This window comes from Haliotis rufescens, unplaced genomic scaffold (assembly GCF_023055435.1).
Source record: "Haliotis rufescens isolate VD_foot unplaced genomic scaffold, xgHalRufe1.0.p SCAF_10, whole genome shotgun sequence".
Taxonomy (NCBI): Eukaryota; Metazoa; Mollusca; class Gastropoda; order Lepetellida; family Haliotidae; genus Haliotis; species Haliotis rufescens.
In genome coordinates this window covers 24,850,260-24,877,552 of record NW_025963780.1, presented here as the reverse complement: position 1 = coordinate 24,877,552, position 27,293 = coordinate 24,850,260, and the positions used below count along the sequence as shown (strand labels likewise).

General features: G+C 43.5%; 1 protein-coding gene across 10 annotated transcripts; it reads left to right on the top strand.

Annotated features, from left to right (window-relative positions):
• Positions 1–229: 229 nt before the first annotated feature.
• LOC125376766 (ankyrin repeat domain-containing protein 50-like) lies at positions 230–26,794 on the top strand. Of its 10 annotated transcripts, none has more exons than XM_048388651.1 (6): positions 230–501; positions 19,048–19,178; positions 19,457–19,559; positions 20,183–20,383; positions 21,291–21,339; positions 24,088–26,794. In XM_048388651.1, the coding sequence occupies exons 4-6, from the start codon at positions 20,360–20,362 to the stop codon at positions 25,674–25,676; spliced, it is 1,662 nt and encodes a 553-aa protein (XP_048244608.1). In that variant the 5' UTR covers positions 230–501; positions 19,048–19,178; positions 19,457–19,559; positions 20,183–20,359; the 3' UTR covers positions 25,677–26,794. The 10 variants fall into 10 exon arrangements, with proteins under 10 accessions (XP_048244608.1, XP_048244587.1, XP_048244593.1 ...); XM_048388630.1 differs by having other exon boundaries at positions 19,457–19,568; XM_048388641.1 differs by lacking the exon at positions 230–501 and adding an exon at positions 4,700–5,246 and having other exon boundaries at positions 19,457–19,568.
• Positions 26,795–27,293: the final 499 nt, after the last annotated feature.

Below are 27,293 nucleotides of genomic sequence, written 5' to 3'. Positions count from 1 at the left end.
CACCCATCCACCCACCACTCACTCTCCCACCCATCCACCCACCACTCACTCTCCCCACCATCCACCCACCACTCACTCTCACACCCATCCACCCACTCACTGCCACACTATCATGGTACACTGCATTTGAGTGTGGCTGGTGACGTGCACGGAGATTCTGTCGTTGTCTCTGATGTCAAGTACCCCTCACTGCCTTGTTGGCATACACCGAGTGACGCGACAATACGGGTATGCCAACAACAGGAATTCCCCGCATTCTGTACATACGAGGGTGACATAGCGTCAGCCCCAATTTAGATCTGACGGCGGCTGTACATTGTGTGTGGACCTTCTCCAATAACATCCGGGCTAAGCCAAATCGCTGGACTGTGACACACCCACTGTCCGACTCACACCGCGTGTGGTCAGCATTCAGTGTGTTGATCAGAGTCAAGTGGTCGTCAAGTGTGGTCAGTGGAGAGCGAATGGACCATTACCTTGCGGCTATGGACCTCTTGTAAGGTGAGTGTGCATTAGGAAGGCGTGTGTGCTGGCGGACCAGAGTATTAAACGTGCCGTGTATCTGCTGTATAACCTATGTGGTTAGAATCATGAACCTGCGCGTAAGTAGTAGTATGATCCACGTGTGTCGTAATCTCTGTATGCACCTTCATACCTTCAGAGTAATAACACTGACGGGGATGTGGGTACGGGGTGGGTGGCAGGGGAGGGGGTGGGGTGTGTGGGGTGTGTGTTGTGTTGTGTGGTCAGAGGTGTTGTGGTTTGATCAAAGACGTAAATCTATATACGTCTTTGGTTTGATCAAGAGGCCCATACTCCCTTTATTTCGATATAATTATGGCGCATACACACTTGTTAATAGATCTGTTACACCACACACAGAAATAATAACAAACTCACACCTATCCACATATATCGCCCTCAAATGACCCCCCCACCTTCCTTCCACGGCACACATATACACTCTCCAACCATCCAACCCAACCCACCCCTCGGGACTTGGATTCTTCACTGGTGTCATATATGTATATACTTTTAGCACGCCTTATGGCCCCGGGGCGGTGAACTCTCAAGTGGGATGATTGCCCATTTTATGACAGCTGCGCGGAGTTCAAATTAAACAGTGAGTCTGCACCCAAAAGTGCATCACATGTATCAGCGCCATCAAACGATTAATATCTTATTCCGGTTAAATGAGTAATCCCGTTAAAACACGGATATATTGGGTGTATATATATAGACACGGCGAGGTGTGCATGTTTGCCGAGAACCCACGCGAATCCAGCCACACAGAAACTGTGTAGGAAGGGCGGTACGTCACACTTCCTACAGGCAAAGCAAATAGTATCACTCATATCACAGTCAAATATACATAATGTATTCAGTGAACTTGTAAGGGTCCAAACTCCTGGTTTAAGTTTTTGTAAACATTTGTCGTGAAAAGCTCCAGTTTATGCATCCCCCATGATTATATGCATTATGCATGCGATCCTTTAAATCAAGGAAGCCTGAGCGACATAAACTTGTTTTTTCTTATGAAAGAGGAAGGTTAATGCTGCCAATGCAGATTACAACATAACCTCACTAATCCGGTACAAATCAATGTGAAATGTCCGGATTAACAGCTTCTCGGATTAAAGGCTCAAAGTTATATACAGAGAGTATTAATATCCACACAACACATGTGTTGATGACGTAATACAAACACTGTTGGCGTGGAGACACGTGCAGCACTTATAGCGTTATACAGACACTGTTGACGTCATGGAGAGACTTGCAAGACTGATGACGTAATACAGACACTGTTGACGTGGAGATACGTGCACCACTTATGCCGTAAAGCAGACCTGTTGACGTGGAGACACGTGCAGCACTTATGACGTAAAACAGACACTGTTGACGTCGTGGAGAGACGTGAAGGACTGATGACGTAATACAGACACTGTTGACGTGGAGACACGTGCAGCACTGGTGACGTAAAACAGACGCTGTTGACGTGGAGATACGTTCAGCACTTATGACGTAAAACAGACACTGTTGACGTGGAGACACGTGCAGCACTTATGACGTAAAACAGACGCTGTTGACGTGGAGACACGTGCAGCACTGGTGACGTAAAACAGACGCTGTTGACGTGGAGACAAGTGCAGCACTGGTGACGTAAAACAGACACTGTTGACGTGGAGACGCGTGCAGCACTGATGACGTAAAACAGACACTGTTGACGTGGAGATACGTGCACCACTTATGACGTAAAGCAGACCTGTTGACGTGGAGACATGTGCAGCACTTATGACGTAAAACAGACACTGTTGACGTCGTGGAGAGACGTGAAGGACTGATGACGTAATACAGGCACTGTTGACGTCGTGGAGACACGTGCAGCATTGATGACATTATACAGGCACTGTTGACGTCGTGGAGACAAGTGCAGCACTGGTGACGTAAAACAGACACTGTTGACGTGGAGACGCGTGCAGCACTGATGACGTAAAACAGACACAGTTGACGTGGAGACACGTGCAATACTGATGACGTAATACAGGCACTGTTGACGTCGTGGAGACACGTGCAGCATTGATGACATTATACAGGCACTGTTGACGTCGTGGAGACACGTGCAGCATTGATGACATTATACAGACACTGTTGACGTGGAGACACGTGCAACACTGATGACGTAATGCATACACAGGCGGGGACGGACTGTTTTTTTTTACCTTTCGTTGTTTCGTCACTAAGGCGAGCCAGGAATCTATGATCGTGGGTTCGAATCCCAAGTGCTCCCCGACAATGTTTTCAGGTTTGTCAGCACCAAACCAGTCTTCCTTGGTTTCACAGCCTATAATATATAAGTAAACAGAAATTGACAAGGGTGGGGTCTTAATTGAGGCAATTCTGTACATCGTGGGGAGGGTATGCATGACACCGTGAGACGGGAGGCTCCATAGGGCACGGACAGCAACATACACATGAATGACATTGAAGGTACACGTTTAAATTTCATTGCTTATCAAAAATGGAATTTTGCCAGCACAGCTATTCACAGACACAGTTATTGATAATTAAACTATTGAGTCTATTGTCCACGTGGGTGTATTCACGCGGGAAGGGTCTGATGAATGTTTTGAGCATTGACCTTTGACCCCCACTGCCCCGGATCAGGGAGATACTGTGTTGTCAAGCGTCGTCACACGCGATGTATAACGATGTGTTGTGCTGTTCGCATGCGATATAAAGATTTCCAATCGTCATAAAATCTTATCAATACCCTGTCCATTCAATGTTTTTTAAGTAGCATATAAAGATCAACCGATTCAGAAACGTGCTCAGTATCGCCAGAACAGTCAAGTGTGTCTGCTAGATTAGCAAAGAAATAACGCTCAAATAACCCTTCCGTGTTTGAAAACGATAAGAAAAAATCTATTGATTGGTATGCTGCTTCCCACTACTCGACCATACAAAAATTCCGGTCACGTGAAGATCCAGGTTAGAATAGGTCTTAAGCAACCCATGCTTGCCGTGAAAGGCGACTATGCTTGTCGTAAGAGGCGACTAACGGGATCGGGTGGTCAGGCTCGCTGACTTGGTTGATTGTGTGTCATCGTATCCCAATTGCGTGGATCGATGCTCATGATGTCAATCACCGGATCGTCTGGTCAAAACAAAAACAAAAACATAAATTTCGAAATGTGTATGTCAGTAAGACGGGGCCACCCAGTCGTCTAAGGCGCTACAATTCGTACTGCAGAGTTGCGTCCCTTAGGTGTACCAGAAACCTGTGATCGGTGGGTTCGAATCCCGGTTTCCCTCTGATAATGTTTCTTGGTTTGACAGCACCATATACCCGTGTGTTTTGGCTGCCTGCTCATAATACAAATCATTGGTGTGTCTGTTCCAGTCACGACTATTTACAGATGTGTTGATTACGTGTCATTGTGTCACGACCTGTGGATCACTGCTTACGTTACCCATCACATGTTTGTCTGGTTCAGACTCGGTTATTTACCGGCCGTCGTGACATAACTGGAATAGTGCCCAACGCGGCGTTAAACAACATCACTCACTTAGTGACACTGAATGGTACCGACCCATGAAGACCCGGGGTAGAATAGGTCTTCACAACCCATGCTTGCCGTCAAAGGCGACTATGCTTGTCGAAAGAAGCGACTAACGGGATCGGGTGGTCAGGCTCGCTGACTTGGTTGATGCATGTCATCGTATCCCAATTGGGTGGATCGATGCTTATGATGTCAATCACAGGATTGTCTGGTCCAGACTCGATTATTAACAGACCTCCGCCATGTAGCTTGAATATTTCTGAGTGCGACGTTAAACAACAAACAACCAAACAAAAACAGAAAATGAATGGCGTGGGAAGGAATAGGCTTGATCACATCTTTGATCAATGCCTTTGTCGTTTCAAAAGAGCACTAACCTGTGCCACGAGTATTCAGCGACACTCTCATTCAGTGCAGTGCTGTCAGTGCAGACTTGTCACAATGAAAACAGATTAGTTTTCAACCCTGAATATCAAGGAGTCCAATAATAATATCACATACTGTGCTATTCACAAAGGACGACATGCGTTAAGCATTAGTCATGTCACTCGTTAAAACTTCATTTTCAAATCCTTGAAAACCTTTGACGACATTTTAACCACCTGGTGTTTTCAGACCCCAAAAAACCGGACAATACACGGCTGTAGAACTGGTTCTATATATGGGTGTAACGTGTGTACTTTGTACACACGCACGCGCATCTGTGTGGGAGGATTGGTTCAAGCTCACCGGAATGCGGGCGATTCTCAAGCCACTGCACTGTGGGTGTATTAGTGTCGGTTCGCGGGATCTAGTGTGTGTGTGAGTGGGTCTATTTTATGTCGTCCCTGATTACCAAGCGGAGAATATATACATTCAGATTTCTATATGATATACACCCTGGACCCATTCTCCAGGCTCATATTGTGTTATAACGAATGTTGAGTGGATCGGTGAACACAGTATTTCTGCCATATCACGAGGTGTTAGCCTGACGGGAGAGTATTCCAGTCATAGTGTGACGTGTGGGAGGAAAGACTGAACTAACGGTTTGAGGACGTTAATAAATTCCCACCCTCGGTAACGGGTGAGCTGCCGGCAAACGAAGGATGACAATCAGGGTGTATCTGGGTTTCGAACCCAGGATCATTGGATTATTGCACGGCTAACCAACGCAAGTCTGAGGGTTGTCTGTGTAATGACGATGTAAGTAGCTTGTTATACCTATCTGCCTTTGTCTCATATCAGAATAAGATATGTCAAGTAAGTCCGAAATTCAACACGAAAATCAGCTCGATAAAAGACGTTTGTAGTAGGGCTGGGACGGGTAATTCGGGTACCCGGGACGGGTGGGTACTGAGTAGGACCCGGGTACCCACAGGACTACCCGGACCCGTGGAAAGTCACGTGATATATTGTTAAAAATTATCTAGAACTCTATGGTAACACTACAAGTCACTAATGTTTGCATTTCTTTCTGACTATTCACCATGTGTGATTTTTCATATGGTTGAATAAAGATATACCTTAATTCAACTTCAGTGTATGAATGACCAGATTGTTTAATACATGTATCTACATACGTTTTGTCAGGGCTATGCTAAAAATATTCCCAATCGGACATTTTGAGACATTTCCTGATACCTTCAGTGGGTACCCGGGTAGGGTCGGGTGATAGGGAGGTGGGTACCCGGGTAGTAAATTTGGACTCGTCCTAGCCCTAGTTTGTAGGTACGGCTTTGTATAAAACAGATATCCAGTCTAGTACAGAAGTAATACATAGTTCATTCATTTGTGCAGATGTATTTGTCTGTATATTTCTTTATAGTCTTCTAGAGGCACGAACAGGTTTAGCAAATATACTTGCAACATTTATGCGCGTTGCGCGGCTTTGTGAAACACTATTAATTGTTGAATGATACCATCCAACTTAAGAAATAAAAGCGACAAACCCCTTTCCTTATTCATCAGAAATGTCTGCCAAAAGCAGTCGATTGTACGATTCCGACCATATCATGAGCATGTGTTTATGAATCCCTATGAAACAGCGATGATACCAGGTGATCGCGAAAAGGTGAGCGTATCCTGACCCACCAGTGGCACTCGTCACAAACACATGCAAAGACAAGTCAACTGTTCGCCTGAAAAAAACACGGGAACATAGGGTACAAGTCAAAATAGGGAACAGCATCAAACATCATTTTGTCACTGATAACGTCACATTTGGAAATGTAATCCATATGTCGACCATAAAACCTTTTGAGAGCCTCACTGAGGCCCTGCATGTTGTAACCTTGATCAAACCTCTGGGCAAGAATCGTATGACGATCTTTGAAATCTTGGTAGAAAGAGCATGCTCGATTGTGTGAATATGGCTGTTGGGGTAATACCATGATGTAAGAATATGACTGTTCGGGTAATACCATGCCATAAGAATATGGCTGTTGGGGTAATACCATGATGTAAGAATATGACTATTCGGGTAATACCATGCTGTAAGAATATGGCTGTTGGGGTAATACCATGATGTAAGAATATGGCTGTTGGGGTAATACCATGCTGTAAGAATATGACTGTCGAGGTAATACCATGGTGTAAGAATATGACTGTTGAGGTAATACCATGCTGTAAGAACATGGCTGTTGAGGTAATACCATGGTGTAAGAATATGACTGTTGGGGTAATACTATGGTGTAAGAACATGGCTGTTGGGGTAATATCATGGTGTCAGAACATGGCTGTTGGGGTAATACCATGCTGTAAGAACATGGCTGTTGGGGTAATACCATGGTGTAAGAATATGACTGTTGAGGTAATACCATGGTGTAAGAACATGGCTGTTGGGGTAATACCATGCTGTAAGAACATGGCTGTTGGGGTAATACCATGGTGTAAGAATATGACTGTTGGGGTAATACCATGCTGTAAGAACATGGCTGTTGGGGTAATACCATGGTGTAAGAATATGACTGTCGAGGTAATACCATGGTGTAAGAGTATGACTGTCGAGGTAATACCATGCTGTAAGAATATGACTGTTGAGGTAATACCATGGTGTAAGAATATGACTGTTGGGGTAATACTATGGTGTAAGAACATGGCTGTTGGGGTAATACCATGGTGTAAGAATATGACTGTCGAGGTAATACCATGGTGTAAGAGTATGACTGTTGAGGTAATACCATGCTGTAAGAACATGGCTGTTGGGGTAATACCATGGTGTAAGAATATGACTGTTGAGGTAATACCATGGTGTAAGAACATGGCTGTTGGGGTAATACCATGCTGTAAGAACATGGCTGTTGGGGTAATACCATACTGTAAGAATATGACTGTTGGGGTAATACCATGGTGTAAGAACATGGCTGTTGGGGTAATACCATGGTGTAAGAATATGACTGTCGAGGTAATACCATGGTGTAAGAGTATGACTGTCGAGGTAATACCATGCTGTAAGAATATGACTGTTGAGGTAATACCATGGTGTAAGAATATGACTGTTGGGGTAATACTATGGTGTAAGAACATGGCTGTTGGGGTAATACCATGGTGTAAGAATATGACTGTCGAGGTAATACCATGGTGTAAGAGTATGACTGTCGAGGTAATACCATGCTGTAAGAATATGACTGTTGAGGTAATACCATGGTGTAAGAATATGACTGTTCAGGTAGTACCATGCTGTAAGAATATGACTGTTGAGGTAATACCATGGTGTAAGAATATGACTGTTGAGGTAATACTATGGTGTAAGAATATGACTGTCGAGGTAATACCATGGTGTAAGAATATGACTGTTGAGGTAATACCATGCTATAAGAATATGACTGTCGAGATAATACCATGGTGTAAGAATATGACTGTTGAGGTAATACCATACTGTAAGAATATGACTGTTGAGATAATACCATGGTGTAAGAATATGACTTGTTGGGGTAATACTATGGTATAAGAACATGGCTGTTGGGGTAATACTATGGTTGAAGAATATGACTGTTGAGGTAATACCATGGTGTAAGAGTATGACTGTCGAGGTAATACCATGCTGTAAGAATATGACTGTTGGGTAATACCATGCTATAAGTATATGACTGTCGAGGTAATACCATGGTGTAAGAATATGACTGTTGAAGTAATACCATGGTGTAAGAATATGACTGTTGAGGTAATACCATACTGTAAGAATATGACTGTCGAGGTAATACCATGGTGTAAGAATATGACTGTTGAGGTAATACCATGGTGTAAGAATATGACTGTTGAGGTAATACTATGGTGTAAGAATATGACTGTCGAGGTAATACCATGGTGTAAGAATATGACTGTTGAGGTAGTACCATGCTGTAAGAATATGACTGTTGAGGTAATACCATGGTGTAAGAATATGACTGTTGAGGTAATACCATGGTGTAAAAAGATGACTGTTGAGGTAGTACCATGCTGTAAGAATATGACTGTTGAGGTAATACCATGGTGTAAGAAGATGACTGTTGAGGTAATACCATGCTGTAAGAATATGGCTGTTGAGGTAGTATTACGGTAAACAATATGACCGTATCCCGACAGACTTTCTCGGGGTGATTAAAAAACCGAAACGGGAAATGTGTTTGGCCGCGACGTCTTGTTAACGCCCTTCCTTTCACGACTTTTTGAGAGAAATGTTCAAGTTGACTCGACTGTTGGGCAAAAGAAAGTATACCCCCCTGTTTGATGGTACCCCCCCAAGAAATGGATATTCGATGATGATGGATTTCATATGGCTATCACAGTTGTGTTTTTGACCTTAAGTTTGCAGTTTCGATAGCGTGCAATGTGTCGTTACATCCAAATTTCAAGTTTATACTTTCTTGTGCCCTGCAGTGTATTGTGTGACGCATGGCAACTGTGTTTATTCTGTGCCGCACTCCCGTGACCAAGGGTGAGCTCTGCATGTATTCGGATGGGAAACATTTGGTAGGGGATGGAAATACACTGAAACTCAAGACACGCTCTTTTATTTGAGATGAGTGAGTGAGTGAGTGAGTTGGGTTTAACGCCGCTTTTAACAGTATTCCAGTTATATCGTGGCGTGTCAGCTTAATGTGGGAGGAAAGCCCGAAGTGATGCAGGTCTCAGACGTTTACCACTTCGGTGAAACCCACGAGCACGGGTATGGTGCTGACAAACCTAGAAACATAATTGGGGCGAACCGGGATTCGAACCCACAATCATAGGTTTCTGGCGTGCCCAAGGGACGCAACTCTGCACAGCGAATCGCGGCGCCTTAGACGACTGGGCCACCTGTGCCCCCTTATTTGAGATGAAACAGTATGGATACTCCCTTACAGTGGGAAACTGTCTGCCGACAATAATGAATGCTAAGTGACACAGTTAAACCAGTCCTAAGAATAGTTGTTATTGTTGCTGTAAGTGTTTAAGAGGTCGCCTACTAGAATTTCAGTTTCGGCTGACCTGTCCCTCTTTGGGACTTTGAGTAGGATATCCATATCTATTGCGACTTTTGGTATTCATAAAATTTCTGTTTGTATTGATATGAATATTTCCGTATATTGATATACTTTCATTTTGCTTTGTTTATTTTCTTTCGAGTAGCTGTCCATTTCTCAGAAATAGAGTTAGTTTGGCCTAGGCTATTGCATCTCTTGGCTTTATCATATCTGCGACAGATAGCGGATCTAACTAAGAATATCGCGGTGAGGAGCTTACATAGCACTGTGTGGAGCTTATTGCGTAACATTCTGCGCAGACAGAGCTGGAATCCGTCTCTCTTAACGTAACAATTGTGAGAATCCTTTGGTGTTTACGGTGAATGACTCACTGGCTCCATTCTTTGATTAACGTATAACTGACTCCGAATACATTGTTGCGTGAAGCGGAACAAATCGTTCGTCAGTGACTCGATCCTCCAAGCGACACCTTCAAATTCGCAGACGTGCACAAGAGACGTGTGCACCAGACCCAGGCCATGGGTGTTTATTTATCTGCAGAAAAAACTGTTTTGGTGAAATGAGTCTCCTTGTGACGAGCATCACAGCGGTATGCTTTGACAAACTGTTCTGCAATTGAAATGTTTTATTAGTTGGTATTACATCACTGGAGACTAATCACGATACAATGTGTGAGTTGGCCTGGTATTTATAGCCATTGTTTATTCAACTGGTGCTGTAGATTCCTAAATGCCAAGCGCCTGTATAAATTTTAGTTTCACGTCTTGATAACATCACTATTCCATGGAGAAACAACCAAATTGATCTGCTACACAAGATGACTAAGGTAAGCTAAGTATGATCAAATAATAGCTAAATTATCGCCTTATGTTATTTAAGGTTTGGGGTCACGTGGTCGCACATTTCCGTACAGATGAAGTTTTTTAAAAAAAATATCGAATTTTGTCCGTATGTATCCTCCCAAATGTAGGTGGCTAGTTCCTAATGGCTTCACTCTTCGTTGTAGAATCAGCGCCGTATAGAGAGGGCTGGTTGAAGCAGGAAGTTTCGTTTATAAGAACTTTATAAACTCCCTGGATGCATGTTTGGCGGCAATGTTTCCGCCACCACGTGCTGTTCTATGACTGTGTTTCTATGTATATCGTCTCATCCCGCGCTGGCTGTTTGATTTGCGTTATACAACATGTATTCGGCATACAATCTTTTGTTCCGATTTTTACTATTTAAGCATCTTTGTAAAACAATATGGTTTGTTTGTATTACGAACTTGGATTAATGTTGATTATCATTGATCTCTGAGTGTCCCCACATTCCATGCGCCATATTGATCACTTTGCCGTGCGGCGTAGAATAGGTCTTCAGCAACCCATGCTTGCCGTAAAAGGCGACTATGCTTGTCGTAAGAGGCGACTAACGGGATCCGGTGGTCAGGCTCGCTGACTTGGTTGATGCATGTCATTGTATCCCATATTGCGTGGATCGATGCTCATGGTGTCTATCACTGGATTGTCTAGTTCAGACTCGATTATTTATCGAATGATGCTGAGTGCGGCGTTAAACAACAAACAAACACTTTGCCATGTCTCAGTAGGACGCAAATAAACCTAAGTTTATTACTCAAACAAAACCCACTTTATAAGATTCAAACTCTGAACCGCAATCTGTATTTTCGTATTTGTCTGACGTGATGTCAGTGTAAAACAACTTATTACTTGTAGGTTCGAAAGTTTTTTTGTTTTTTTTATTAACGTCGCACGCAGCAATATTCCAGCTGTATGACGGCGGTCTGGAAATAAGCAGGTCTGGACCAGACAATCGAGTGATTGATTTCATTAGCATCGATCTACCCAATTGGGATACGGTGACATGCATCAACTAAGCCCCGGTTGCTGAAGACCAATTCTAACCCGGATGTTCACGGGTCAGGTTCGAAAGTACTAAAGCTGGTACCGAATATTGCCTTTAGCGACAGAAATGAAACTTACAAGTGTCGAGTATACCTCGTAGATATTTTGCTGAAACACAAAAAATGAACCACATCGTGTTTTGGTCTCTTCTGGGCTATAACTATGACGTCACACGGTGGCGTCACGTGACGGGGGTAATATCGGGTGGGCATTCGTGACCAACTCGTTTTATTCCGGGACAAGCCAAATAGCGACTCGTGCCTCTCTCGTGGCCATTTTTGCGACTTGGCGCAAACGGGCATACCTAAAACAATTGTCAACTCGTTGCGTAATGGTTCACACATTTTCCCAATATATTATATATATTTCAGATGCAATTGAAAGCACATCGGGACGTGCGGAATTATACAGTATGATTGAGGTGAGGTGAAATTGAGTTTAACGTCGCGTCTAAGATTATTGCACTTATATAGCGACGTGCATGCACGTGTATGTGTGTGTGTGTCTGCTTGTACTAGTCCGGACTGATGCCGATTTATAGTGCTAGCTCACTGAGATACCATGCCGCAGTTTAACATGAATACCCCACTCAGACACAGTATACTGACTCCGAGCCGACCAGTCCTTGTTTTAGCCCCTTAATGCCGAGCGCCAGACAGGGTAACAACAAGTACAATCTTTTAACGTCTTTTTGTATGACGCGGCCCGGGAGCGAACCCTGGACCTTCCGCTCTCCGGGCGGACGCTCTACCACAAGACCACGGAGGCGGTCCAGTATGATTGAACACATTTAACTGTGTCTTTGGTATATTTTTAGATGCAAGACATATGTAAAATCAAAAATTATTTCTGAGGGATTCTTTGAAGAAGAACTTGAAATCATACGCGCATTCTGATTGGTTTGTCGTATTTTCGCACATAACATTCATCGAGAGGGGGACGAGTCTTCTTGCAGGTGACGGAAAGGGGCGAGTGGTGACGAATGATCGGGTGGGTTGTCAACTGGTATTGCTGATAGATGAAGTGGGTACACAGTCCGGGAAACATCTGACCACACCGCTAATCTTATCATGAACTTTACCTCGACCTTTCAGTGATGACACCGGCGTTTGTTGGGCCCCGTTCAACAAAGCAATCTTAGTGTTACGACAGTCGCTAGTATATGCTAGTATGGGGTTTACCATAGTCATGGAGCAAATATTGCTTTGTGGAACGGGACCCAGATATTTAAAAGACTTTAGAGTGAGGTTCAACCCTCAGATCTATTTTCATTTAGATATCGATATTGTAGAAACGGTATTGGTACGATGTTATTGGAATTTATCCTCTTTCTTATTATTTAAGTATTTTCCGGATGTCTCCTTGAACTGTGATCTTGTCCTTAAGTTCGCTGAAAATGCAGTCTTCACTGTTAACCTACATTCTGGCCAAACATGACAGTAGATTTTAATATATAGGGGATATTTCATGTGTTGAGTGAGATATCATGTTTCTCTCATCGAGTGCCTTTTTGTGAAGCTGTCTACCGGAAAATTGTTTTCTGTTCATTACAAATGTAAAACCTTGCAAACGTAAATCCTCCATACCTGACATTTCATCACCCCTTGTAATTGCGACTTAAAAAGTAGTTCCGACTGCAAAATCTTAAAAAATATAAACACAAGTTATACAAAATAATTTGAGGTCACTAAAATTCTTCACCATACATTAAGATATGATTATATACAAAATCAACTTTTATTGAAAGCTACGAGACTGTTGTTGGAAATGTACAGTTTATAACGTAACATTTTCAATTGAATAACAAACGACAAGAAGCGATCTTATCTCTTTAAATGGCCACCTGTCATTATTTCGCCTTGTCAATGCAGAACTAACGTAAAACGGAAGTCAACAGTTTGTGTTGGGGCCAGACACTTACGATAAAGGGAGACAATTCACTGAAATGAAAATATCACTTTTCTCAACTATTGAAAACTCAGTCAGTATATATATACCGAAACGTTGCTTTTTTTACAGTATTAAAGAAGTTGTTATCCATAAAATTGTGTCTATCTTGTCACCCGTCAACTTCTAAGTAATGCCTATCAAACAATTTAAAGTTTTACTGATCTGCTTAGCTACATGTGCAATATATGTATATATATATCATTTAGTTTTGTGTCGTCTTTCATAACTTTATATACGTGGTGCTGAACTATTTTTCTTGTATTAACTGATGTTTTACTGATATTGTTGTATGTACAGCGGTGAGATGTCTGTCTGTCTGTCGGTACCATGGTGACGACGAGTGTAGAAAGATCCTTCCCATCGGGTAGCCTAGTGGTTAAAGTGTTCACTCGTCACGCCGAAGACCCGGGTTCGATTCCCCACATGGGTACAATGTGTAAAGCCTATTTCTGGTATCCCCCGCCCTGATATTGCTGGAATCTTGCTAAATGCGGCGTAAAACAATACTCACTCACTCATAGATCCTTTCTACGAACCAGCATGTAGGGGGTGTCACAACTCAGGTGAGCTATATTTACACAGTACAATCTTATTGAAGGTCTAGACTACCCAATAAACACGTGCATTACATCAATAGCCTTCAGGTGCGGAAACATCAGTTGTGTTTACTACTAAAATACTTCTTAAGTGGGGGGCACGGGTTGCCCAGTCGTCTAAGGCGCCGCGATACGTTGTGCAGAGTTGCGTCCCTTGGGACGCCAGAAGTGATTGTGGGTTCGAATCCCGGTTCGCCCCGATTATGTTTCTAGGTTTGTCAGCACTATACCCGTGCTCGTGGGTTTCACCGAAGTGATAAACGTCTGAGACCTGCATCACTTCGGGCTTTCCTCCCACATTAAGCTTACACGCCGTGATATAACTGGAATACTGTTAAAAGCGTCGTTAAACCCAACTCACTCACTTCTTAAGTGTCTAATTCTGTCGGGTCGAGGTTCGTGTTTCTCCGGAGTGGTATCGGAGTAGAATTATCACCACATGTTGCAGTTTGTGACGTTGTCATTGCACACCTAATTGTCGTCCCTGACAATACAGTCAGTCGTTTTTTAACGCCGTTCAATATGGACGTATTTTTTATTCTGTTCAGCATAATGCAAGTGACGGAGTTCTGCGCCTGAGATTTTTACGTGTTGATTTTGAGAAATTTGTCAGAATTATTGGATTTTCCAAGTTATCATTAGATCGAGGGAACTATGCGATTTCTGGCTGGTGTTAATGATATAATGTGACGTTTTATACCCTAAATTACCCATTTTAGTGTTATTTAATTATGTTTGAAATGTATATTGTCTCTTAACGCAAGGGTGCAGGCAATTAAGTGGAACAGCCCATCAGTTCGCCCTGTTCGAGGATTTTCAATTAAGGCGCCTCGACTTTCAGATGAAATGTTTGGTCTCCACCCATGTGTGGAATGTCAAAGTCTCCTTGTGATTTAACTATTAATAGTTCGGGAAAAAGCTGTACTTTAATACACTGCACATCGGGTAAAAACAAACTTAATTTCTGAAGTAGAGGTAGGTTAGGCCAGGTTCACGCAGTGCCGATTATTACGGAAGCCTTTTAGGGCCATTTGTTTTTTTATTTGTTTCGATACTATCTTGATATTTAAAGAAACTAAGTTGAAATTTCAAGATACTATCTTGAAATTTCAAGATAATAAGTTGACATCCTAAGATGTAAAAATACGTGAATAAGTGAATAATCTTGAAATATCAAGATGCCACGGAAGCCTTTTAGGGCCATTTTTAAAAAAAAAATGTTTTTCGATACTATCTTGAAATTTCAAGATACATGTACTAAGTTGAAATTTCAAGAAACAAAGTTGAAATTTCAAGAAAGTATCTTGAAATTTCAACTTCTATATCTTGAAATTTCAACTTAGTATCTTGAAATTTCAACTTAGTATCTTGAAATTTCAACTTAGTATCTTGAAATTTCAAGATAGTATCGACCCCCCCCCAAAAAAAAAACAACAACAACAAATGGCCACAAAAGGCTTCCGTAGATTATGGCTCCCGTCTGAGATCAGACAGCGCTACGACACGAAAAGTGAAAAAGTCGGATTGCTATCCTCAATGACCTGGAATGTCCTATCATTGTCTGAACGCAGTCGTATACGTTCGTAACAGAGTCCTACGGATCGGGAAAGGTCCAGAGAGGTCGAAAAAGCACTCCCGACAGTATGGTGCGTCCCGTAACATTCGGGAAGCTCAGCCGATTTTGTCTAGTCGGATTACAATCGAGACTATGTCGTGACAGATTCTGCCGTATCGGATCAAAATCGTAACAATGTCCTTTGTAGTCCGGACGGTGTCCTTTGGATCAGGACTCTGTCATGATGAACGGGCATGAATTGTTCATTGCCGTTTCTTGTCGATTCAGTCCAGATTGCGTCCAGATCTTGCCGAATGCGAACCGTCTTTGTCGGTTAACTATCCGGTCACTGTCTGATCTCTGTCGGATCGCATTCGGGAGAATCGGGACGCTGTCGGGACAGATTTGGTTATTTTTTACCATGCGGAAGATGCAAGAACGGGAGAATCGGGACGAATTCGCAGGAAACGGCTGATTCGGGACGCTTCCATAGCAAATATCTGATTGTTTGTGAATTTCCCGCCACGAATCACAGGATCTTGATCAGACTTTTGACAAATCTTAATCGGGAATGCTCCTATCAAGGACGGCAGTAAAAATCCTGAATGTGTGACTAAGCCCTTAGCTGTAGATTTAAACGCGCCAAGTTGTATTTGGTATCAAACGCACATATGCGATGACTCGACCTTCAAAGCAACTGTTTCAATCAGAGCTGGTAATTGTGATTTAAAAGCTCTGATTGACCAATCAGAATCGACTGTTTTCCGAATTCCTGTCCGAATAATTATTGCACACGTGCATGGTATGGATACGAAATAAAACTTAGTGAACAGATAAAGATTGAACAACTTGAATCAAATTCACTAAGATGTAGAGTTGCCGAGACTATTCTCACAGATAACCGCAATGTGAGATCTGAGGGTTGAACTATACTACTCGACATTTGCTAAGGAACAATATAGCCATCTTACGTCAAAGGTGGGTCCTTAGCAATTGTTGAGAAGTATATTTAGTAGCTATGAAACACACGGAATAGAAGCAGGGAGACCTGTTGTCCAAAATACGCGACGGAGCTCTGTCAATATGACACTACAGTAAACTACGGTTATAACGAACACGCTTATAACGAACTGACCGATATCACGAACTTATTTTTAGTCCCGACCATTTGTTGTATAAATGCTGTTTATATGCTTATAACGAACTACGGTTATTACGAACTAAAATTAGTGGTCCCTTCGAGTTCGTTATAACCGTAGTTTACTGTATGTGTTTGTCGTTGTTCGGGGTATTTACTCCAGGCGACATGTGAGCGACCTGCTGGACACGCCCACTAGGGTAATCCTTTCGGGTTAATGGCCGACTTTATCAGTGATATGCCTGTCCATGCAAAGATCTATTTAATGTGTTCACGAATACTCGTTGGAGGTAGGTAATCATTATTCGTCATACCACTCCAATATTGTACATATTCACGCTGTTATAGATAACAGACTCGTGACAATACATCATCCGACATAAGCTGCGTCGATAATGCATCATCATGAGTTCAGCCTTATGTCAATAACGGCTCAGCCTAAAATCACACATCGCATGGAATGCACCTGCTGCACACATTCGTATGAGAATATCCGTGCGTGGTATGTGTATTGGGATCAAGGTGTACGTGGAATCAATGGCGACGTTTCATGGTAAGCCCACAAATGCCATCAGGGGAAACTAGGCTAATTTATTGTTTAAGTAAAACCAATTTTACGAGGGCCCGCTTGTAGGGTTTTGGGGCATGCTTACCCAAATATTTTAAATATTAGATGCTCTTAAAGGTTATTTCCTGCATTTTGGGGTGTACGTTACATTTTATTTTGAACAAATATTGGTAATTTTATATTATGTTTTTAGTATTATATATACATGTTTCACCAACCCATTTTCGACTTTCATCCAAGAGTGAGTGAGTGAGTTTGGTTTTACGCCGCTTTTAGCAATATTCCAGCAATATCACGGCGGGGGACACCAGAAATGGGCTTCACACATTGTACCCATGTCGGGATTCGAACCCGGGTCTTCGGCGTAACGAGCGAACGCTTTAACCACTAGGGTACCCGACCGCCCCTTTCATCCAAGAAACATCTATAATGACAAATGAAATGTGAACATTAAAACGAATAGATAATGTATGTGATGGTTATTTATTTTTTCATATTTTAACACGAGCCGGCCTATCATTATAATTAAAATAACTTTGTGAGATCGATTTGCTTACGTCACAATTTATCTACCACTAAAATCCTAAATTGCATAGTAAAGCTTTCGATTTTCAAGTGAGACAATAAATATCACGTCCGACCGTTTAGAGTTTTAATTAATAACTTACTGCGTAGATGGTAAATTGAGCTTTACTTGTGCTTGTTTTGGTGTAAAATAAATTGTGCTTTTTTAGGTGAAACAATAATATTATTGCTTTTCTGCTACAATGGTAGTTTCGGCCCTGACCTTGACTTGGGTTCGTTGATATCCCAAACGTGTAAGCATACTGAATTACTGGATCATTCGTATCGGTGCAGCTTTAGAGTTTAGAGTTCAGACATTCCCTGAACGCTATTACCGTTCCCGATTTAGTTTTCAGTGTACGTCTGACAGATATTACTAAACAACCATGCGCATTTTTTTATGATTTCTTTGACGTTTTGCTGACAGTGTTATGGTTTAGGGACCATTAGGGTGGGTAAGCCAGTTGTCGCCGTTCCCTGTGCAGAGTTACCTCCCGAACCCCTTGATCGTGGGTTCGAATCCCAGATTCGGGCTTATCATGATTCTTGGTTTGTCGGCACCATACCCGTGCTTATTTGTTTGTCGGCACCATATCGTGCTTATTTGTTTGTCGGCACCATATCGTGCTTATTTGTTTGTCGGCACCATATCGTGCTTATTGGTTTGTCGGCACCATATCGTGCTCGTAGATTTCCTAGAACTGGAAGAGTTAAAAATTTGAATCACTTCGGGATTTCCTCCCACATTAAGCTGACACCGTGATATGATTGGAATGATGTAAAACTCAACTCGTGCGCAAATATGTACATTTGTGTTGGTCGTCTCGGGTGATACTAGGGGGGCACGGGTGGCCCAGTCGTCTAAGGCGCCGTGATTCGCTGTGCAGTGTTACGTCCCTTGGGCACGCCAGAAACCTATGATTGTGGGTTCGAATCCCGGTTCGCCCCAATTATGTTTCTAGGTTTGTCAGCACCATACCCGTGCTCGTGGGTTTCACCGAAGTGGTAAACGTCAGAGACCTGCATCACTTAGGGCTTTCCTCCCACATTAAGCTGACACGCCGCGATATAACTGGAATACTGTTAAAAGCGGCGTTAAACCCAACTCACTCACTCACTCACTCGGGTGATACTATAATGATTTGATTTTATGGAAAACAGGGTGTAGATCATGCACTTGATAGACGGGTCAGATTAAATATGGAAATTGTACTGCAGTGACTTTGACGTGAGGATATTCCCGATATACATTCTACATATCCATGTGTATCTCTGTTTGCAGGGAGTGACATGTAGCAATGGGTTGGATACGCCCCACCAACACCGCCACCAACCCCGGAACGTCAACCTATCCCCCCACGACAACATTGCAGCAGATACTGTACACGTGATCACACAGTGCACTTTTATCAAGTAAAAAGTACGATAAAGGAATAGTCCTTGAAACACAAATATGAAGGCCAGACTATTTTGATAATTTTTCTATGTAAATACCCCCCCCCCCCCCCCCCCCCGGTTGAGATTGGGTGCCGTCTTGTCCTGTTGACGTGGATCTTTCCTTATGCTCTCAATCACTGGATTGTCTGGTCCAGTCTCGGTTATTTACAATCCGCCGTGATACAGCTGATGCATGTCCCCGGTATATTGAGTGACGGAGTGTGGTTTTAACGCCACTTTTAACAATATTCCAGAAATTTCACGGCGGGGGACACCAGAAATGGGCTTCACACATCGGCGTGACGAACGAACGCTTTAACCACTAGGCAACTTCACTGCCCCGTATTATGGAATAAGGTGAACAAAGTGAGTGAGGTGAAGAAGAAAATGAGGCTGCGCACACTGCACGATTAAGCTGGTCCTGGGTTTAAATTCAAGGTCCGCTCTGATCATTATCCTTGCCTGACACCATTCCCATGCTGGTGGTGAACGTCAAAGACTAACCGCGATGAGGTCCTCCAGTCTAGACACTACATCACGGGACGTAGGGTCATGTCTTGACTGTAGGACCCCATCGCGTCTCACGACTAGTCAAAGACCTCCATGACCTTTGGCTTCTTTCCTACCAGGGGGCACGGGTGGCCCAGTCTTCTAAGGCGCCGCGATTCGCTGTGCAGAGTTGGGCACGCCAGAAACCTATGATTGTGGGTTCGAATCCCGGTTCGCCCCGATGACGTTTCTAGATTTGTCAGGACCATACCAGTGCTCGTGGGTTTCACCGAAGTGGTAAGCGTCTGAGACCTGCATCACTTCGGGCTTTCCTCCCACATTAAGCTGACACGCCGCGATATAACTGGAATATTGTTAAAAGCGGCGTTAAACCCAACTTACTCACTCACTCTTTCCGACTAGTCTTTAGTCTTGTCATCACTGACCTTCATCAAACACTGTATCTGCGTATTTTCTTTGAAATGTTTCAGATATTTTGTGAAAGTCGTCATCACTTTGTACTCTCCAAGCTGGAACATGTAGACAGAGCCCATTCTGTATAGGGAGTACTGGAATTGTTTCGTGAAAACTCCTGGCATTGCGTGTGCTCTGTGCGCTTTCTAGTCCATATGATGTGACGTCAGCTGGTGCTCCTTGCAGGGGACACAATGGATGGAGATCAGATCATGCAGGCAAGTACAGGTGTCTCTTGTAGAACTTTACACAGGGGATATTTAAATAAATCCCAACCTGTACAAGATGATTAGATAGTCGCTGAGGTGGACTACAAAATGTCTATGTGAATGAAACTACAGTGTCCAGATAATTTTACTCACTGGAAGTATATTCCAATACATTAATAAAAAGTGAATGAGTGAATATGGTTTTACGCCGCTTTTAGCAATATTCCAGCAATATCACGGCGGGGGACACCAGAAATGGGCTTCACACATTGTACCCATGTCGGGAATCGAACCCGGGTCTTCGGCGTGACGAGCGAACGCTTTAACCACTAGGCTACCCGACCGCCCCCATTAATAATCTGTTGTGGATCTTGGAAAAGGCCCCTGTACCCCATGTTTGTCATATGGGCTCTGCCCGTGAAGATCCAGGTTAGAATTTGTCTTCAACAGCCATGCTTGCAATAGGCCACTTACGGGATCGGGTGGTCAGGCTGATGTCATCGTATCCCAATTGCGCGTGTCGATGCTCATGATGTCAGTCACTTGACTGACACACCCAGATTATTTACAGACCGTCGTCATATAGCTGGCATATTGTTGAGTGCGGTGTTTTACAACAAACAAACAAGCAAACAAACAAATCATACGGACTGATTAAGAGATGGTGCGGCCTAGCAGTATGTGTGCCATGGTACCCTGACGGCGTGGCTCGTCGCCCTACTCGCTACCCAAGCCTAGACTTGTTTTCCCAGGCTACTGTGATACAGTGAAGACAACGACAAAAAAACAACAACACAATATTCAATCACTTATTTATTGAAAGATAAAGCACTATAATCTTCCTCCTTGATTTTGGAGCGTGACATGTTGTCTCTGTCTTTAGTATTCGTATGACGTCATGATATTTTTCTTACAGCTCCGCCAATTTAACCTTAGACTCCAGCAGGGGGGACAAGACGTACACGGTAGGTACAGGAACACTTATTCCGCCATATTCCGTCTGGACCAGACAATTCAGTAAGAGGCGACTAACGGGATCGGGTGGTCACACTCACTGACTTGGTTGATGCATGTCATCGCATCCCAATTGCACGGAACGATGCTCATGATGCCAATCGCTGGATTGTCTGGTCCAGACTCGAATATTTACAGACCGCCGTCAAATAACTGTACTATTGCTGAGTGCGGCGTTAAACAACAAATAAACAAACAAAACCTTTCCATAGCAACCGTTCTTACATTAAGACTTTAACTATTAACTTCAATGGTTCGAAAACAGAGGTAGGCCGCATTCGTCACCACTCGCCCCTTTCCGTAACCTGCAAGAAGACTCGTCCCCCTCTCGATGAATGTTATGTGCGAGCATACGACAAACCAATCAAAATGCGCGTATGATTTCAAGTTCTTCGTCAAAGAATCCCTCAGATATAATTTTTTATTTTTCATATGTTTTGCATCTAAAAATATACCCAAGACACAGTTAAATGTGTTCAATCATACTGTATAATTCCGCATGTCCAGATGTGCTTTATTTTGTATCTGAAATATATATAATATATGGGGAAATATATGTGAACCATTACGCAACGAGTTGACCATTGTTTTAGGTATGCCTGTTTGCTTGCGCTAAGACGGAACCCGGTCGCAAAAATGGCCATGAGACATTCGTCACCACTCGCCCCTTTCCGTAACCTGCAAGAAGACTCGTCCCCCTATCGATGAATGATATGTGCGAAAATACGACAAACCAATCAAAATGCGCGTATGATTTCAAGTTCTTCGTCAAAGAATCCCTCAGAAATAATTTTTGATTTTACATATGTCTTGCATCTAAAAATATACCCAAGACACAGTTAAATATGTTCTATCATACTGTATAATTCTGTACGTTCCGATGTGCTTTAAATTGCATCTGAAATATGAATAATATATGGAGAAATATATGTGACCCATTATGTAAGAAGTTGACAATTGTTTTATGTATGCCCGTTTGCGCTAAGACGGAACCAGGTCGCAAAAATGGCCACGAGAGAGGCACGAGTCGCTATTCGGCTTGTCCCGGAATAACACGAGTTGGTCACGAATGAGGTGGGCCGCTGTCCTGGCGTTGTACCTTAGATACAGATGTATTTAGGCCGACAGGTTGTTTGTTTGTGTGAGCAGAATGTACCAGTGTTAACCGATAGGTGTTCACATAACATATGTAGATAAACCTTCAGCTGGTCGACATCCAAGTTATGTACACAGTATGTGACCATCGCCTAGCTGTCAGTGGTGGAGCCCATCACTGTCACTGATGTCCCAGATGACACTATCAGCTACCCCGTGATGATTGTACTATTACACCCCCACGTGAACATCCGGGTTAGAATAGGTCTTCAGCAGCCCATGCTTGTCGTAAGAGGCGACTAACGTGATCGGGTGGTCAGGCTCGCTGACTTGGTTGATGCATGTCATTGATCCCAATTGTGTGGGTCGATGTTCATGATGTCAATCACTGGATTGTCTGGCCTCTGTTATTTACAGACCGCCGTAATATAGATGGACTATTGCCGATTGTGGCGTTAAACAACAAACAAAATGTTAAAAATATATGTTATTTATTACATACCCAGGATGTTAACGCTGGGGAAGCTACGACAGACATATTCATAGCGTCCTTGCTTTCTTATGTTGGACTATTGTTTATCTAATAATCTTCACATGCGTGGTGCCACGAGACTAAGACTCATGCGCATGTCCGTGGTGCGACTTAAGTCACCTTCCGGTGAACGAGGAGCGTCACCATGGATACAAGCAACTCCATACCCAGTACATCCATCGCAAGAAACTGCACACTAATCACTTTCTATTATAATTTTGACAGTTAGATTTAATCGTCTAGATTTTAGAAACGACATCTAAGGAATAGTTCACTATTCTGAAGACAGACCACTAGACATCCTTAAAGGGGGTCTCTGCTCCACAGTCCATATCCAGTCCAGGTTCAGATGTTGCCATCTATGAAACTATGCAGTGATCATTATCTGTCACATCGTTACACATGATAACATTTCAGATAGATTTTACAACTTCAATTGTTCTTGCTGAGTCTGCAAGTTTGTCTGAGCTCAGTCCTGTACTGAGTGAGTGAGTTGGGTTTAACGCCGCTTTTAACAGTATTACAGTTATATCACGGCGTGTCAGCTTAATGTGGGAGGAAAGCCCGAAGTGATGCTGGTCTCAGACGTTTACCACTTCGGTGAAACCCACGAGCACGGGTATGGTCCTGACAAACCTAGAAACATAATGGGAGCGAACCGGGATTCGAACCCACAATCATAGGTTTCTGGTGTGTCCAAGGGACGCAACTCTGCGCAGCGAATCGCGGCGCCTTAGACGACTTGGCCACCCGTGTCCCCGCCCAGTCCTGTAACACCCATCACCGTCAATAATTGTAATCACATATCGGGATTCCTGGTACGAATATGGGTCTGCAGTAACCTAATGTCGTACGAGGCGACTAAATAGATCGGGTGGCCAGGCTCGCTGACTTCCTTTATTGCTTGTCATCGTATCCCAATTGCGTAGTTCGATGCTCATGATGTCAATCACTGGATTGTCTGGTCCAGACTAGATTATTTACAGACCGCCGCCATAGAGCTGGAATATTGCTGAGTGCAGCGTTAAACAACAATCAAACAAACAATAATTTTAGTTAATTATTTTGCCAGATGCGTCACCAGACAGACCTAGTCCAGAGGATGTAGAGAGGTCAGACACTGCCCTCCATATTGCCTGCAGAGCGGCTGACCTGGATAGTGTCCGGCAGGTCTTGGTGGAGGAGGACGTCAATAGTCGGGGACTGTACGGCAGGACAGCAGTGATGGTGGCAGCACGGAGGGGGCTGAGAGAGATGTTTGATTTAATTGTGAGCAAAGGAGGTGACTTGACGCTGGGCGACGATAACGGCAATAACATCCTTCACCTGGCGTGCTTGGGCGGCGATGTGGACATTGTTCAGTATGTCCTTTCACAAGACATTGTGGACATCAACAGCAGAGGCCAGTACGGCCGGACACCCGTGATGTTTGCAGCGGAGAAGGGTCATGGGGAAGTGTTGGATATTCTTGTGAGTCAAGGTGGTGATGTGTCGCGTGTGGATGGCAGCGGAAACAGCATCCTCCATGTTGCTTGCATCGGTGGGAGTGTGGACATGGTGAAACACGTGCTCTCTCAGGACATTGTGGACATCAACGGCGGGGGGCAATACGGAAGGACGCCATTGATGTCTGCGGTAGGTAAAGGGCGCAGAGACGTATTTGATTTGCTGGTAAGCAACGGTGGGGATGTGTCCCTCGTGGACAGCAGCAGTAACAGCATCCTCCATTTGGCCTGTATCGGGGGACATATCGACATGGTGAAGTATGTCCTCTCACTGGACGTCGTGGACATCAACGTTAGAGGACAATATGGCCGAACACCTATGATGTCGGCAGCATGGCGGGGCCATAGAAAGGTGTTTGATTTACTTGTTCCTAAAGGAGGGGATGTGTCGGTTGTGGACGATGACGGGAACAACATCCTTCATTTAGCCTGTATCGGAGGCCAGGTGGAGATGGTCAATTATATCCTCTCACAGGACATTGTTGACACCAACAGTAGAGGTCAATTCGGAAGGACACCTCTAATGATTGCAGCAGAAAAGGGACAAAGAATTGTGTTTGATCTTCTTGTAAGTAAAGGGGGTGATGTGTCTCTAGCAGATGACGACGGTAACAACATACTTCACGTAGCCTGTATTGGGGGACATGTGGAGATGGTGAACTATGTCCTCTCGCATGGCCCACTGGACATCAAAAGTAGCGGACAGTACGGAAGGACGCCGGTGTTGTTGGCAGCAGAGAAAGGTCACAGAGACGTGTTTGACTTGCTCGTGAGTAAAGGAGACGATGTGTCGGTTATCGACGACGACGGGAACAACATACTCCACATGGCCTGTATTGGAGGACAAGTGCAGATGGTGCAGTACGTCCTCTCCCAGGACATTGTGGACATCAACAGCACGGGGCAGCACGGGCGAACTCCGGTGATGTTTGCTGCAGAGAAGGGACACAGAGATGTGTTCGACCTGCTTGTCAGTAAGAATGCTGATGCAACACTTGTGGATGATGATAGTAACAATATATTTCACGTGGCCTGTATTGGGGGACATGCGGAGATGGTTAAACATGTCCTTTCACAGAACATCGTGGACATCCCGATGGATACCAGACGGACGCACCTGTACGTCAACCCGCGTAAACATTCAGTTTGCTTTTGAGTAAAATGTGACAATGACACTGTTATTTCCAGCATTTCGAATCTTAGCTTCGGATTATGATCCTTCAGCATCTTACCGGGGCGATCGGGTAGCCTAGAGGTTAAAGCGTTCACTCGTCACGCCGGAGGCCCGAGCTCGATGACCAACATGGATACAATGTTCAATGTCCCGCCGTGATATTGCTAAAAGCGGCGTAAAGCCATACTCACTCACTCACTAATTAGCATCTTACTCGTGCTCGTGCGTTTCACGTGTTATATGACCTGTGTGACCTGTACGCGCCCTGATTTACACCGACATCCTGATAATATTAAAAGGTATGTCACCTTGATGTGGGAGGAAAGCCCGAAATGATACAGGTCTTAAACGTTTATTATCAGCGCGAATCTGGGATTCAAACCCGCGATCATAGGATTCTGTTACCCCTAAGGGAGGCAATTCTACGACATTGTTGTTCCGTATGACTGGGTCACCAATATGGATGTCAAGCTTATGAACCATGAAACCAGAGCGTCATCAGCTGCTTCATTCAAACAAATACACGGCCAGTGTTATTAAGGTTCAACAGAAGAGTATATGAATATTTTCTTTGATTAATATATGCAAATATATTCAAAAGTTTATCATGTGCTTTTTTAGAAGAACACTTGGGAATTCCGGGTAAAAACTGATTTCTAGGAAAATATTCTTGTAAGAAAAGTTAATGGATGGGTGGTCAGACTTGGTCACTTGGGCGATTGTGCGTCCTTGTGCCCTTAAAGCGTGGATCGTTGATCGTAATATCAATCACTGATGTGTGTGGTCCGGACTATGTAGAGGCCGCCGTCATATAGCTGGAATATGTCTGATTGCGGCGTTAAAGAACAAACAAACAAACAAACAATATTCCAGAAGCATCCAGTACAAGAAGTCATGACAGTTCATATATATCCATAATTATTAAGCAGTAACGCTTGCCTTTTGGGACATATGTTGGAGACCCGTAAAGATTCGGGTTCCGGCTCTTCAGCAACCCATGCTTACCAGAAGTGGCAATGATGCTTGTCGTAAGAGGCGACTAACGGGATCGGGTAGTCAGGATCGCTGACTTGGTTGATGCATGTCATCATATCCAAGTTGCGTAGATCGATGCTCATGATATCAACCACTGGATTGTCTGGTCCAGACTCGATTATTTGCAGACCGCCGTCATATAGCTGGAATATTGCTTAGTGCGGCGTTAAACAACAAACAAACAAACAACATATGTTGGTTCATTGAGGTATGAGTAGAAAACGATATGCATCCGTTTTTTCTGTGTGATCTATTTTTTTAACGAGTTGTAATGTTGAAATTATCTGAAAACCACTGGTTACTGAGACAGACTGAAAGATGTTCGGCATAAGATGTTATTTCACTCGAGTGATGAGCCAATTTTACGTTTTCAGATATGTACAGTATTTCATAACTATACTCAATCTCATTAAAATCAGATCTTAGTTCTCGCTGGGACATGTGGCGACTTCCATTTCAGACTACGCTTGAAAAATATGTTGACACAGTTCTCGATTAAAAGTTTGAAAACTGAACAAACGAACATTCCGGAATGTCTAATATATGGTTGAGATTGTATGGCAG

Bases quoted from the DNA above. Each gene is read 5' to 3' on its own strand.
- LOC125376766 (XM_048388669.1), top strand. From the start codon at position 20,360: ATGGATGGAGATCAGATCATGCAG. The intron at 20,384-21,290 runs GCAAGTACAGGT...TTTTTCTTACAG, and splicing joins ATGGAGATCAGATCATGCAG to CTCCGCCAATTTAACCTTAG. The intron at 21,340-24,087 runs GTAGGTACAGGA...TTATTTTGCCAG, and splicing joins GGGGGGACAAGACGTACACG to ATGCGTCACCAGACAGACCT.